Genomic DNA, 14698 nt, shown 5'->3' on the forward strand with positions numbered 1-14698 from the left:
GAATAAAATTCAATCAAAACTTAATTGGATGTTACGTCCTTTTAAGTAACCAGTCTTGCAAGTTGGAATATCTTCAGGCTGTAGGTTTTCTTACTACACAATATTCATGATCATTATCAATGAAGAGTGGAGGGGTATTGAGGAATTAAAAATAAAGAGACTATTAACATACATACTTTTTCAATTGCGTGTCAGTATTCAAAGTGTTCGTGTTTGAAAATTGCAAAATGCGACTAAAGCAAATTATTGAAAGTGTTAACGACCTGGGGAGGCTTCAGGTGGACCAAATTGGGCTCAATACCGACTCCGACAATGAAATTTCAAACGAGGTAATTTCTATTTTTCAACAAAAATCTTTGCCCTTGTGAGACTTCAACAAAATCCATCATTACGTTTTAAACGTGTTCAATTAGTCATATGACGTGGTAAAGTAATTATTTAATTCCGCTCATTTAGCTTTATTACTAACTGTTATTTATTAAAAACTAGCGCTGACCAGTTTTTGTCACTCATCTAGATATCTAAAACAATTTTAAAAAATTGTCATTTTTATTAGTGTCAAAATTTTCGTACAAAATGCATCCCAAACAACACCCCAGTCAGAAAAGAACCTGCATGTGCAGACCCCTTCCTATTCCACGCACCGAATGCCCAGACCCTCAAGTAAGACCTCTTATTTAAATTGGTGCAAATTTTATTTCGGATTAAATGCGTCGAAAACCTTGAGTATTCAAGTTCATCGTTAGTTCACGTGTGTTCTAGTTTACGTCCATTTCCGGATTCCGGTTACCTTGATGGACAATTTTACCCAATAACAATATTTTACAATCGGAAAACTGCCAACCTTCGTGGCCAACACACATTTGGTTCCCCAATTTGACACGAAAAATCTCGAAAAAAAATACAAATATTTACGTCAAACCTCAATCAAAAAATAAATTTCAATCAATTCAATCAATAACACTATCTTCTTCCTCAATTGGATATAGTTTTCAGCATTAAAAAAGAAGAAAAGATGATAACTGCGTTGTAAGAGCAAAAAACACGATTAGAGAAAAAATACTTCAATTGAAAAGAAACAACTTTGGTAAACGTATGTCGTGGTAAAAGTAAACACGCTTAGGCGTAAAAATAGAATTTTTACTCCATAGCTAAAAGGTAAAACTTTTAATTGTGACATTTAGTAGACGTTCGCGAATAAAAGATTTAGTTTAGCTTCATTTTTCTTATTATTTCTCCATTTTTAATTGTACTTTTTGTATTGATAATTATTGTAATCTACACCTACAACTAGCAATTGTTCAAGGAGTTAATTATTTAATTTCAATATTATTTTTGTGAGTTTACACAATATTTGACGGATTTTGCAAAAAAAAAATATAAAATTTTATATTTTTATAAATCGCGTACGTTTATAGAAATAAATTTGTTTCATTAAAATAGTCATTTCCTTTAAAGTTTCTATGGATTCAGAGAAACCCTTGAATTGAGAAAAATTCCTATAATTAAATAAAACTGAACCAAAGTTGGCTAATTTAAAACAAATTTAGTTCCGTAATATTAATTTAATGAAATAAACAGTTATGTTGCATTATTGGAACAAGTTTTAATTGTTATCAAAAACTGCTTTCACTTTCTGATTCTAAAATAACGACCTTAGAGCAATAAGTGGATTATCAAGTCACATTTTTATGTAAATTAAAAAGAAATTAGCATCTACTGCCAACGTTCTAACTGGTATCTGTTGACGCCAAATTCCTTTTTTTTTTCTTTGCATTCCTTGCATTTTCTGTAAACAATTCCAACTCCCCAAGCTCTGAAACTAATTAAAATCATCCACCGGACTTATTCCGTCTGATTCAGTCTCTACTGCAACTTGTTTTCCGGTCGGTGTATTTCCGGATCATCCTAAACGTGATCGATCTAACGTTTTCAAGGGCAGACGAGCCCCCAAAACGTTCTAGAACATTATTCGCGCACCCTTGTGGCGTTCACTTTCCCGTGACGTCAGACACGAATCGATCGTTTTGGGGGTGTGGTGGGAAGAGTACCACTGAAGGTGACCTCAACTTGCCCCAAAACGAAGCTGACTTTCGCGTACGTAACCTCGACGAGTGTGTGACCAAGTGGGATGAAGATGGTGCAAGCGACGTTCGAAACGTGCGACTACGTGACGCCTGAAGTAAGTCCAGACGAAATAAAAAAAAATGGAAATTTCGGTTGGAATTTAAATGAATTGAAAACCTGAATGAGAGACGTGTTATTGACATTATTTTTTGTTTTGTTTTGCAAAAATCGTTTTTTTTTTCGTGACGTTGGTGTATTTGTGCGAATTTTCATACAATTGTGATTATTTGCTTATCATGCTTATGCAATAATTTTTTCACCTTGAATAATATATACCGCAAAATTTCTGATTTATATTCCCTGAACTTGACGTCCGAAAGTCTGCGCATGCTCAGAGACACACCTACCAAATTCAACCTTTTATGAATACCACAACCGTGCTGTAATATTAATGGTTTTTGCATCATCTCAGACATTTATGTTTGTACTAAAGGCCAAACGGGTTGCGTACTTGAATTCAAGAAGAAAACAATGAGAAATAAAATTAATATTAATTGCATTAGTTGGTTTTAAAACAATTTTTCATTTCATTGTGACAAATATGGAAAATATGGATAGGGTTTTAGAAAACATAACAAAATAATTGCATGTCCCATGGTGAACAAACATTAAAATATAAATTTTCATCAGAAAAACTTTAAAAGTAATGATTATTTCGGGTCATTCGTGACTCGAAAAACAAGGATTGACCCACTTTGACGACCAATCGACCAGCGGAAATTCCCATTCGAATTAAATTCCTAAGAATAGGGTGTCAAATATTAAAGATTAGCTACATGATAAAGACTGTAATCTTTGAATTGATCTTTATTACTTTATTTATTGTACATTGAATATTGGACAAGTCGTTCTTAGATTAATTTTACAATATCGCGCTTATCTTTGGATTAGACTATTGTTTTTCCACATTTTCAACAAATTCTTAGAAATACAACTGTGAAAGCGAAATTTCCGAGAGAATTATTTTTTAATCAAATTTATGTATCAAAAATCGTAGATAAACAAGTACAAATAAAATGAAAAATACCTAAACAACATAATTTTTCTGATAAATACCTTTATAATGTCATTAATCCTAGCAATTATGAGATTATACCAAGTCATATATCACGTCATCAGTTTATAAGCCGAACCTTATCAGAAATTTTCTTAGTAAGTGAATGAAACTTGAAACGTGAAAAACTTAAAAAAATGGTTGTACAAGTTAACCAGATTGTAAGTAAAAAATTCACAAATTACATACTCAATGATTCATTTAAAAGCATTGTTAGATAATAATCAAAATAATCACACAAATCAAAAAGTGATTAAAGTTGACTATAAAACTCGCTGCATCATGTCTTGAACATTACGGAGCAAGAGCAGGAATTTCTAACCATAATTGGTATTTTCATACTGCGTGCGGAAAATGACTCATTACATCATAGCAAGTGATGCTTGTATGCACTTAAATTATTAAAACACTCTTTTGAGTGCTTTAATGTATTGAGATACATGCAAGGTAATGTTTTTTATCCTTAGTCACAGTTTTGTGTTTGTTGTCAACCTTCTAGTACTTACTAAAATGAGTTATTAAAACACTCGTTTCGGTGCTTAAATTAGTATTGGGTTTCCCCGTTGCGTAAAGTGCAGCTTTCGGCCCGACGCAAGAACTACAACTTTAGATAAGAATCGTGTCTGGATTTTATTTAAACGAATTGGAGTGTTTATTCAATTGTCGGAGTGAAAGCACGTCATTTTTGTCTGGGTTGTGAAACCTTTTCCTTGCAGCCGATTGTCTAACATTTCCTCAGCTTGCGTGACGATTCACAGGCAAGCAACCTCAACTACCACACCCCTGGCTTCGACCAATCGCATTCTCCCGACGTGGAGGCTCGTTCTAGGTACCATGAACCAGTGTGTGGGAGAGAGATCGTAAAACTTATCGTACTTTATATATTCGTGAGTGTTCGGGTCGCAACACACGTTTCAAGGCGCGATTGTTACTTTCATATCGTGTTATCGGCGTTATCGATAGTGGGTTTTTCAGTTGTCCAAGTCGGATTTTACGATTTTTCAAGTGAGAAAATGGGTTTTAGAAGAAATTCACAATCGCAAGCACAAGCGGTGGTATGTATAGGTTTTCTCAAGTGATGTCGGTTGGTTGGTGGACGCTCGTTGGTCGAAATTGAGGGTGTGTGTCCACCAACCGATTCATTAATAAACCGAGCACAAGGCATAGTGACTTATATTATAATTTTTAAATTATTGAGAATTTTGCATTGCGTTTTTCCGATATGTAAATGTCGTATAAGTCGATTTATTAGCGTGGAATCGGCTTTCCGGTTTTAAGGTCGGTGTTTTCTGAAGAAGGTCGAACAAGAAATATATTTTGAAATTAATTAAAAGTCATTGAATAAGAGAGAAAGGTCGATTTGTTTTATCGAAATTTAAAATTATTATAACCAGACGATTCAAGATTGCAAAGATAAGACAGCACAATGTGTTTCGCCTAGATTGTTAATTTCGAAAGAAGCGATAAACAGATAAACTATTGTAAGAATAACATTTGTAAAATCCAAGTATACAAAAAGTTGTTCTGAAGGAGATGAACGTATTTTTTTAATCAAAAACTTTCACCGTGTATTGATTTTTCTGAGGATTCCGATGCATGATTTAGTTTTATCAATAATTAGTTACTTAGTGTTGGATTCAATTTTCTGTTATTTTTTAAAAACCCATTTTGAAAGTAATCATTCGTTCACATTATTTGACACACTGTAATAATTTTAAATGAAAAATAATGTGTAAAAACAGTAAATATGATATTTTATTAGTTGTTCTCAGCTCCATATACCGATTTTTCGAATTTTTTTAGTAGGAGAATGAGTTTTTCCAACAAAATTATTTTATTTCCTAACTAATGGTTTACTCTAAATACGAAAAATATATAAGGTGTCCAGAAAAAGGTTCCTATGTCCGAAAATGCTTCCTGAAAGAGTTAGCGTTCTCTGAAGACGGCGGGCAAAAAGCTTTTTTCAATTATCTCACTACCGGTGGACATAAATTTACAAAAGTTTGCATCTGAGTATTGGTGATATCAAAAATTGTTACCCCCTTAGGGGGGAGTAAAAACGTAAAATTTTGTTTTGGAAGAAATTTTTTGAAATTTGTTTTAACAGATTCAACACCTTGTATATTGTCTATTTTCTAAGAAGACACTATATTTCAAGGTATTTGTACTTTTCAAGAGGATAATTAAAAGCATTTTGCACGTCTACCGTTTTTAAGTTTCTCACTTTAGTAGTTATTGACACCACTAATATTTTAAAACACTAGTTATTATCTGATAAATGCTGGAACAACTCTTTTTTGCGCCTGTTCGGCAGAAATATTAATAGAAAAGCGACTTAATAATTTTATTTTATTTATTCAATGTCTTAGTTTTTACTATAATCGTTCTTATGAATAATAATATTAAAAAAAATTAATATATTTTGACTGGACCATTTTCAACTGTGTTTTTTTAATTTTTATTCATAAGAAAAATTATAGTAAAAACTAAGACATTGAATAAATAAAAAAATATATAAGCAAAATTCTAGATTGCCACTACTACGGCTGAATGACAAAATAAAATTTGGCACTTTTCAATTTTATTAAAAAAAACACGAAATACCAGAATTATTGAGCAATAAGGTCTTACAGTGTTTTTCTTTTGGTTTTCCTCTTTTGTCAAATGTATTTTAATATTACTCAAAACTATTTCATTTGATATATTAATGTCAAAGCGACGTAGGTGGGAAATAGTTTTGAGAAATAGTGAAATACATTTGACAAAACAGGAAAACAAAAAGAAAAACACTCTATATCAAACAGTCTGTATATGCAAACAGAAATTCATTTACCTAACATATTTTTTTAATATAATAATTTGTGATTTTTACAGATCCGAGAAAAATGTCAAGAACTGGTTCTCAATAACGCTCAACTCGAAGAATACAAGAAAAAATTATTAAACGATTTGAAAAAAGGTCTCGCAAAAGCGACCCATCCAACATCCATTGTAAAATGTTTTATCACCTACGTTCAAGATCTCCCTGATGGATCAGGTAAATATTAGTTACCTAACACAAGGAACTACAGTGCGGCATCAAATTAATTATCTATGTTAAAATATTCGTTAGGCTATGTATGTACATTCTACCTCCCGTAGCTACACCTTCGATTATTAGTAAACAAAGCCAATGACCTTTAGTCGAGTTCACACTTGAATGAGAATTGCATTTTTCAGAAACGGGCAAATTCCTGGCGTTGGATCTTGGTGGTACGAATTTCCGTGTCCTTTTGATCGAATTGAGTAAAAATCATTTCGAAATGCGATCGAAAATTTTCGCAATTCCTCAACACATCATGTTGGGTTCCGGTGAACAACTTTTCGACCACATCGCCGACTGTTTGGCGAAATTCGCCAAAGATGAGAAAATCCAAAACGAGGTTTTACCGCTGGGTTTTACGTTTAGTTTCCCCTTGATGCAGAAAGGACTAACCAAGGGTATTTTGGAACGTTGGACTAAAGGTTTCAATTGTTCGAACGTCATCGGAAACGACGTCGTCCAAATGCTGAAAGATGCCATCGACAGACGCGGGGTGAGTACTTAAAAATGAGAAAACAAATAATTGGAGACAGTGCATGCATCTCAGTCAGTAATATCACCCCTCGGTATTGAATTTCAGGATATTACTATTTCGATAATGGCGATTTTAAATGACTCGACAGGGACTTTAATGTCTTGCGCTTGGAAAAATCGGTACTGTCGGGTTGGTATTATAATCGGTGAGTTTCACACCAATCGGATGCACCAATGCAGATGCATGCATACATGATTGCACTTGTCACTTGATTTATCCTCATGCATGCTTTATCCCTTTATAGGATATTCAAATTGAGGTTTGTGCCATTTTAAACGATACCACCGGAACACTCATGTCATGTGCATGGAAAAATCGTTATTGCAAGATCGGCTTAATCATCGGTAGGTCATAGTTTTGCTTGGTTACGCACTCGCCTTCGCCTCGTACTGTACCCGTATCAATGATTCGATTTTTTAGGTACCGGCACCAACGCGTGCTACGTTGAAGACCAGAAAAACGCAGAAATGTTCGACGAACCCGATCGTGGTTCCGGCAAAGTCCTAATTAACTGCGAATGGGGCGCTTTCGGCGACGACGGAGCCTTGGATTTCGTACGAACTCAGTATGATCGTGAGGTCGACGAACATACAGTGAATCCCGGAAAACAATTGTGAGTATTACATTGTCAATTATTTTTGAAATCACAATTTTTTTCCGGTTAGGCACGAAAAGATGATTTCCGGCATGTACATGGGAGAGTTGGTAAGACTGGCCCTCGAGCGGTTCACAAACGAAGGTTTGCTGTTTGGGGGTAAAGGCTCCGATCAGCTGTTCACCCGCGACCGATTTTACACGAAATACGTTTCCGAAATCGAGAGTGATCCCCCAGGAACTTTCACACACTGCAAAGAGATTCTAGAGGAGTTGGGTTTGAAACATGCGACTGAACAAGACTGTATTCACGTCAGGTATGTCTGCGAATGCATTTCGCGAAGAGCTGCACATTTAGCGTCGGCTGGAATCGCCACTCTTTTGAATAAAATGAAAGAACCGAGGGTTACGGTCGGAATCGATGGGTCTTTGTATAGGTTCCACCCGCATTTCCACAATTTGATGATGGAGAAGATTTCAGAGTTGGTCGATCCTGGGATTGTGGTATGTCACAACACGGAAAAATTGACAAAAGTTCATGTTTTTTTTTTTCAGTTTGATTTGATGTTGTCTGAAGATGGGAGCGGACGTGGGGCTGCGTTAGTAGCAGCCGTAGCTTCGCGTAAACGGTGAAGTTAGCTAGTGGTTATTTTTGTAAATATTAGGGTATGTCTCATACCAAACCCTAATCGATTTAGAATTGGTATTAGATAACACAAGTAGCTCCTAACTCTATTTTTTGTTAAATTTTATCAAAATAAAAGTTATTTATTTGTTGTATGTACTTTTTGTTTTACGAAAACTTTTATTGTAAAATATTGTAACGTAATTGTTTTTATTGGCTTGCCATCTATACAAATAAATTGTATTTTTTATATATGTATGTAAAATAAGTGATAAATTAGCCGCGCTTTAATTTTAGAAACGACTGAAATGTTGCAGTTTAGGTACTTAAATCGTAGAACCTTTTTTTTAATGGGTTTAGCTGTAAACAAATTAATAAAAGAGATTGAAAGCAATAGTGTGTTTTATTAATGGAATCTTTTATTACAATGCATTTTTAATTGCAACAATGCCATAACATCGAGGTGACACAACAGGATCAAAAAATTGAACCAGAAAACAATGCTCAATACCTTGCTCTTGCAAAAACAAAAGCCGATCAAGCAAAATCAAACTTTCAATAACCGGCGATAACTTACACCGTAACAAATAAAAAATATTCAACTCGTTGAGTCGACTCTCATAATGTGAAAAAATTGACTCAATTTCGTTATCAGTCACGTTAATAGTGACCTCAATTCGTTTTAAAGCAAGTCGAACATACTCTTTGAAATGCACTGGTAATTTCCGAAATTTCCCAACGTGTTTTGTGGGCAACTCTGTACAAAACGTCTCAAGAATAACTTGCAAAATCGCGCGATAAAAAATCGTAATATTTGGCAACTCCCCCTCTTGTAAAACCCTCTCAACTGATTGATTTGCGATCATTCGGGCACTTCGTCCAAGCACAAACTTCCTATCTCTTAAAGACTGACTGAGGGGAAACCCCGACTCTTCACATTCCTCGTTCAATAAATGGTAACAACAGCCCACGTTACAAACCGACTTGATTGCCTCATTTTTACTAAAAATCTTCAAGGAGTTGGCTGCCAAGTCGCCACACGTGTGGAGCCCCACAAGCCCCAAATGAGACACATTGGGAAAAATATCCTTCACTAGCCCCAACAAGTCGAACTTTTCGTCTACGAACTGTGTTACTTGTTTGTAAAGTTCGACATTGGGGCTACTGAAATTCTCGCTTTTTTTAGGGAGCGATTTATGTGGCGCCATGGGGATGCCGTTCCATACTTTAGAAAGTTTGGTAGCGCGTTTGATAGCCCCACAAGTGTTAGTGTTAGATGCGTCGATTCCCACGACGGGGATGTGGTGTTGGAGGGCTAACATCGAGCTTAAATAGCCCTTGCCATCGCCCAGATCCACCACATGAGACGCTTCTGAAGCCCTGAACAGGGCTGCAGCCACAGCACTTAGTATTTCAACCTCGTGCGATTTTTTCGCATTCATGAAAATTTCTAGTTTGAATTTGTCTAAAGTATCACAACCCCACGATTGGAGTTTTTCGGTGAAAGAGTCTAAATTGAGACAAACTTGGCAATTCTTTAAAGTGAATTTCGTGCTATTTTCGACAAACTGTTTTAAATGGGGGGTCGAGTCAAACTCGTTTTGGAAAATTCGAATAATTGTGTTTTCCTCACCTATTTGTTCAATTTCTTTTTGAATATCTAAAGGGATGAAATTTCTGTAAGAATTCTGTGTATAAAAATCAACCATATGACAGTTGGCGAAACCCAACAATGGTTCTAGAAATGTCAAAAGACTTTCAATTGTTTGCCTAACAAGCAATGAAGACATGATTAAAACGAAAGTTTGTCTGACTCGGGAAAGGGGGGTTGTATTTTCAAAACTGCGCAGATTTTTTTAAATTTCGCTCGAATTTTGCCCATTAACTCCAATATATCAACATTTGGATCATTTTCTCTAGGAAAAGAATCCAACATGTCCCTTAAAGTCTCAAGTTCTTTTACAATTTTGTCGTCACCTGATTTATCTCCTTGATGAAAAGTTAAATAACTTGAGGCTATACTCGTGTAGTAACCGATTTCGGCGCCTAATTCAGCCCCACGGTGATAACCCAAGTGAAAAGCTTCAATATTTTCCTCCTGCTTCCCTAATTCATAACCTTCATTGTAACTGTTCTCAAAAATGCGGTCTTCGCTTAATAGAATGTCAGAAAAGGCGTCGTTAATGTCTTTTTCTGACTCATCTGCGTGTGGAAATGTAAATTTTAGTAGTTTTTCCAGTGGAAGGTGAAGAACTAACCTGTCATGATCTTGCATAATGCTTAGAAAACATAAAACTTGCAAAATATGTGTAGTAATAATAACATTAATTGCAGATTAATCAAAAATAACGGTAACTGCTTTAATCTTTTCATCAAAAATGTGCACCCCAAAAGAGGTTATAATTTTGAAACTTTTGAACTAGCATGTGTTGGCAATACTATGGTACTATAATACAATGCGCCTAAAATCCTTCAAACAAAATTAATGGCTCAACAAATTATGCTAGATAACACACATTATCTAACAATAATTAAAAAAATTGTTTTTAAAGTAAAATGCTTAATGATTAATTTTCAATACTCGTAAAAATATACAAAAAAATATAAGACTATATGCGCATAGGATACCAAACATCTTTCTGAGATTAAATCCAAATTTAAATATTTTACTTTAAATAGAGTCCTTCATTACTTAAATTAAAATAAAATTCTTTTAAATGTGTCAAAGTCCACATTATCATTAAACAACCAAAGTATGTCAATACCATTGTGTTATACAATAAAATAATTTGAATCCTTACTCTTTGGCGCCGAAACTAACCTCAAATCAAGCAAGTTGTCAAAATTCTTCCTCGGTAGCTCGGTATTTATTTAATTCCACTCAACTAAAATTAGAATGTCTTTCCAACCTTATGAATAAAACCTCAACTCATTCCCGTTTTTAAACTCCAAGAATTAGCTCTTCCTACTGTTCTTCCAAGCAAGCACAATGAAACCCAACATCCAAAAAGAAAATATCATCGTGGAAAACTTCATTGTTCATTACATGCTAAGTTTTAAACACCTTTGTTTAGTGACGGTAACGTGCCCCCTTCTAGCCCTCATCATCTGCTTCATAACCGCGTATATTTTCCAACCGGACGACATCCACGAAACCCATTGTCGTGTAAGTGGAAATTGTAATTTTTCTCCGTAAAAACGCATTTTTCCAGGTTTATAATATTATACCGTCAATCAGCGCAATCACAGGGATAAGCCCCCAGAGGTACTTGTGGAGAATCAGTGTCGCATTTCACATTGGACCAAGGTTTATCATAGCAGCAGTACACAAATCATACCATTTGAATCTGATCAATGTGTCGTCAAAACACCACGATAAGGCCAAGTGGTGGCTGAATTTGGCTTTCTGGTTAAATGTCCTGGAAATTGGGTCGCTGTGTGGGGTCACTTACATTTCAAACAGGGAAAACTATCGTGTGTTCACACTTGTGCAAAAATTTAATTAATAATCGAACAATTGCAGCCATTCATGAGAAATTGTTTATAATTTTCATGGTGAGCAGCCTTACGCACATGCTTGCGTGTATCAAAGCGATAAGATGGGTGGCGGAAACAAATAATGATCTTGAAAGTGTTCAGAAAGGTTTATTGATTAAGAAGTGTCTCCTAATTCTCTCACTGGTTAGTACAGTGGGACTTGTTACGTTTTTCCTCAAACACAGATTGTTGTGTCATGATATGGGTAAGTTGTTTGTATGTAATTCAGGCTTAATCTTTTTTTAAGCTTTCAGTTGGTTTGCGTTCTGTGAATACATAATTGCGTTGGCCAATATGGCATTTCACATAACAGTGATTTTGGATTTTCCTACTGAACATTTAGTTGTTGCAAAAGGATTACATCCTGTAACAAAAAATAATAAGTTTGATTGAAAATTTGTTACTATTGAGCTAGTCAATTATACTCTCTTTTTTTCTTAGTTTCTAAGTAAAGTGTTACATTCCATCAATACTGTTGTGATTATGATATTATTTTTACTTTTTTTTTCTATTGAATCTCATTGCAATAGACTGGACTGAACTGTATTTATTTTTTACAACTCCTATTTTTACATAATTATGAACCGTGGGTGAGTCTTATTTTTGATAACTGCCTAAACTTAATTATTGGTAAATTGTAGACTAAAATTTAAACAAGAATTAGTATTTTATATAATAACATTGGAAGAATTTTAACTTTTAGCAATATAGTTCAAACTCTTGTAATTGGACAAGTTCAAGAGAAGTTTTGCTCAGTCAAATGCTTCTAGTTATTTAGTCATGAAGGTTGAGGAGGCTACACTAATCAGACGTTGATAAGTCATTTTCCTTAACAATTATTTTAGTAATCTTTGTTCCCAATCGGGAGAATTTCATAGGTTTAGAACTAAATTAGGATTTTGTCTCAAAGTTCTTCGAATTGTCTTCAATAAAATTAACTTTAAGTTCCATTCTTGTAGGCTTTAATTTTCCGAATGAAGTTAACCTAGTCATGTGAAATGTATACATATCAGTTGTTTGAATAAAACTCAAAATAAACTTGTTTTCTTTCAATTTTCGAAGTGTCCAGACTAATTTAGTCAAAATTTAACCGCTGAAATACTATGAAAACCGCTGAGGTCATTCGGCATCGACTGAAACGCGGTCAAACCTTACGTTTTTTCTTAATAACTTCAAAATATTTTGTTTATGTTACTCAAAACATGTCTCTGAGTTAAATTTTGTGAGTAAATGCCAATTGTTTTTCATAATAAATCAAAAATTGATTTTTATTACAATATGTAATTACCCCAAATAAATTTGCTAGTGGTGCCAACGTTGACTATCATTTTTGTTAAAAAACATATGTAATTACCCTAAATAAATTTTCTAGTGGTGCCAACGTTGACTGTCATTTTTTGTTAAAAAAATAGGCTTTATTCAATTATTCACAAGATTTCAATAGTATTTGCGGTTAAATTTGCATTAAATCTTAATTCGTAAGAACTCTTTTGGAATAATCCATGCAGTTTAAAATTTTGGTGAGAAACAGAGTTGACCTGTCGGTATGTTAGTTCTCTGTAAAGTGTAGGGGTCGTGTTGGTGCTACTGCTTGGTAGATGTCGGTGAGTGCGTTTTCAGAGTTTTAAAGTTTAGGCGGGTGAGCGGAGTGGAGAAACGTGGAAGAAAACTGGCTTTAGAACGCTTACCATGCGCGTTTCAGGTGCGCTGTAGCCGTTGCGTTGTCTAGATTCTTTGTACCATTCCTGGCATACCAATAACAGCCAAACTCCTCATATTTACGGACCAAAATCCGTCCTAATTATCCCCAGAATCGGCGCAGGGCCCCGCAGTAATATTTTTGGTGAGTACTTATCAGTTTAAGGCCAGTTTTCATACAGTTTATGCAGTGTTTTAGGCTAAATATCCGTTAGAATGTGAGCAATGTGTCCACAATTCCTCCAATACTTTACATACTTGTCATGCTTGCTGTTACGAAGTTCTGACGACTGACATCGTCGGCGGGTCTCGGTCTTGCCTCAATTTCGAACGGGCTTTTCGCGAAATTTTTCACTTTTTTTTTTCTTTAATCGGGTGGAAAACGCGTGTTTACCATTGGGTCGATCGATCCGACCAGCGAGTGAATTGTGAAATTGTTGTGCTGGACATGTTGTGCGCTCGCTGACCGTTTCTTATTATGAATCGACACTTTGTTTACAACAATCGACAGTGATGTTTGGGGTGTCGTTTGTGCAATGATTTTAATCGACAGTGAACGGTGGTGATTGTGACGTCTGCCGACGGACTATTTGGATTATAACCACCTGTTCATAACAGCAAACGGGGGATGTATTTAGGTATTGCTAAAACGCGAATATTTAGCCTGAAACACCAGTAAATCGATGCATTAGAAAGGCGATTGAAATCGACAACGCTAATGCGAATATTGTAATTGCTAATTATGCTTTATTGTGATAATTTAGACGCGATTGCCGGATTTTATTAACACTTACATACGCTCATAAATATTGTGCATATCCGGGGATTCACGGAAAATTCTGCGCCAAAAACATGTAATTAATCATTATTTTAAATAAACGACAGGTGAATTATTATTTCGGCTCCGACAAAATTAGACAATAATAAGTTACTTCAAGTTTTCAGACAAAACTTCCGGTTTATTACGAAATCTTATTTGTGGACGAGCTCATGATGCGAGTTTGGTTTTCTTCTTTTTTGTTTTAAAAATACAGCCAATCAGTGAAAATTTGGTTTCCCTCAAATAAAAACAAGTTTTTATTGGCTCACGTGACCAGGAGCTGTCAAAAATGACACATCTTTCGTAACCAATTAGGTGAACAATTTTTTTTTACAAATAAAAATGTGATATTTGTAAAATAAAAATTTCTCAAGTCGAAGAATTTATTATTTGGTAAAAAATGTATTTAAACCCGGTTCAAATTTTTATTGGCACGTGACATTATCCCTCATTGAATTAATTAAACGGTGAACATTTATTGTTATTATTTAAATTGGTTTTCTTATATTTCCCATTTCTCAATTCTTTCAAATAGTGACCAAAATTTTACTTGGAAGTAAAAATATCTACACGATTCAAAAGGACAGTGTTTTGAAAGAATCATCTGTCTTTATTATTCCTCAAGA

General features: G+C 34.7%; 5 protein-coding genes across 15 annotated transcripts in view; 3 read left to right on the plus strand and 2 right to left on the minus strand.

The window, feature by feature from the left end:
- Window positions 1-178: 178 nt before the first annotated feature.
- LOC123006954 (hexokinase type 2-like) lies at window positions 179-8172 on the plus strand. 6 transcript variants are annotated; one of them, XM_044401911.1, is made up of 7 exons: window positions 180-329; window positions 6056-6218; window positions 6401-6756; window positions 7043-7142; window positions 7219-7411; window positions 7464-7896; window positions 7948-8172. In XM_044401911.1, exons 1-7 carry the CDS (start codon window positions 228-230, stop codon window positions 8023-8025), a joined length of 1425 nt encoding a protein of 474 aa, XP_044257846.1. In that variant the 5' UTR covers window positions 180-227; the 3' UTR covers window positions 8026-8172. The 6 variants fall into 6 exon arrangements, with proteins under 6 accessions (XP_044257843.1, XP_044257846.1, XP_044257844.1 ...); XM_044401908.1 differs by having other exon boundaries at window positions 179-329; window positions 7464-8172; XM_044401909.1 differs by lacking the exon at window positions 180-329 and adding an exon at window positions 517-663 and having other exon boundaries at window positions 7464-8172.
- A 229-nt stretch (window positions 8173-8401) lies between these two features.
- LOC123006955 (methyltransferase-like protein 25) lies at window positions 8402-9807 on the minus strand. Its single transcript, XM_044401915.1, has one exon. It carries the CDS (start codon window positions 9805-9807, stop codon window positions 8440-8442), a length of 1368 nt encoding a protein of 455 aa, XP_044257850.1. The 3' UTR covers window positions 8402-8439.
- Window positions 9808-9809: 2 nt separating this feature from the next.
- LOC123006956 (protein LTO1 homolog) lies at window positions 9810-10458 on the minus strand. The gene is made up of 2 exons (XM_044401916.1): window positions 10276-10458; window positions 9810-10219 (listed from the first exon to the last, which is right to left on the minus strand). Exons 1-2 carry the CDS (start codon window positions 10280-10282, stop codon window positions 9810-9812), a joined length of 417 nt encoding a protein of 138 aa, XP_044257851.1. The 5' UTR covers window positions 10283-10458.
- Window positions 10459-10808: 350 nt separating this feature from the next.
- Window positions 10809-12592, plus strand: LOC123007424 (post-GPI attachment to proteins factor 2-like). 2 transcript variants are annotated; one of them, XR_006412862.1, is made up of 5 exons: window positions 10809-11183; window positions 11230-11491; window positions 11541-11759; window positions 11802-12144; window positions 12196-12592. XR_006412862.1 is itself a non-coding variant. In XM_044402720.1 (4 exons), exons 1-4 carry the CDS (start codon window positions 11007-11009, stop codon window positions 11945-11947), a joined length of 804 nt encoding a protein of 267 aa, XP_044258655.1. In that variant the 5' UTR covers window positions 10809-11006; the 3' UTR covers window positions 11948-12592. The 2 variants fall into 2 exon arrangements, 1 of the variants encoding a protein (XP_044258655.1); XM_044402720.1 differs by having other exon boundaries at window positions 11802-12592.
- A 657-nt stretch (window positions 12593-13249) lies between these two features.
- Window positions 13250-14698, plus strand: part of LOC123007352 (transcriptional enhancer factor TEF-1) — a 28911-nt gene continuing 27462 nt past the window's right edge. For 2 of the 5 annotated variants that reach the window (XM_044402609.1, XM_044402610.1), the window contains exons 1-2: window positions 13255-13397; window positions 13444-13890. In XM_044402609.1, coding sequence (XP_044258544.1) covers window positions 13881-13890 — 10 coding nt within the window. In that variant the 5' untranslated portion in view covers window positions 13255-13397; window positions 13444-13880. Of the gene's footprint in view, window positions 13398-13443; window positions 13891-14698 lie in introns of all 5 variants that reach the window. The other 3 variants (XM_044402606.1, XM_044402605.1, XM_044402607.1) reach the window with 3 other exon arrangements.

This window comes from Tribolium madens, unplaced genomic scaffold (genome assembly GCF_015345945.1).
Source record: "Tribolium madens isolate multiple individuals breed KSU strain unplaced genomic scaffold, Tmad_KSU_1.1 Scaffold_3;HRSCAF=73;Tcas5.2_LG2, whole genome shotgun sequence".
Classification (NCBI taxonomy): domain Eukaryota; kingdom Metazoa; phylum Arthropoda; class Insecta; order Coleoptera; family Tenebrionidae; genus Tribolium; species Tribolium madens.

What these genes read in the sequence shown, in the direction of transcription:
- LOC123006954 (XM_044401908.1), top strand. Translation starts at nt 228, where the DNA reads ATGCGACTAAAGCAAATTATTGAAAGTGTTAACGACCTGGGGAGGCTT. An exon ending in AGATCTCCCTGATGGATCAG is followed by an intron (nt 6,219 to 6,400) that starts GTAAATATTAGT and finishes TGCATTTTTCAG; the next exon opens with AAACGGGCAAATTCCTGGCG. An exon ending in CAAGATCGGCTTAATCATCG is followed by an intron (nt 7,143 to 7,218) that starts GTAGGTCATAGT and finishes TCGATTTTTTAG; the next exon opens with GTACCGGCACCAACGCGTGC.
- LOC123006955 (XM_044401915.1), bottom strand. Translation starts at nt 9,807, where the DNA reads ATGTCTTCATTGCTTGTTAGGCAAACAATTGAAAGTCTTTTGACATTT.
- LOC123007424 (XM_044402720.1), top strand. Translation starts at nt 11,007, where the DNA reads ATGAAACCCAACATCCAAAAAGAAAATATCATCGTGGAAAACTTCATT. An exon ending in TCCACGAAACCCATTGTCGT is followed by an intron (nt 11,184 to 11,229) that starts GTAAGTGGAAAT and finishes GCATTTTTCCAG; the next exon opens with GTTTATAATATTATACCGTC. An exon ending in TTCAAACAGGGAAAACTATC is followed by an intron (nt 11,492 to 11,540) that starts GTGTGTTCACAC and finishes GAACAATTGCAG; the next exon opens with CCATTCATGAGAAATTGTTT.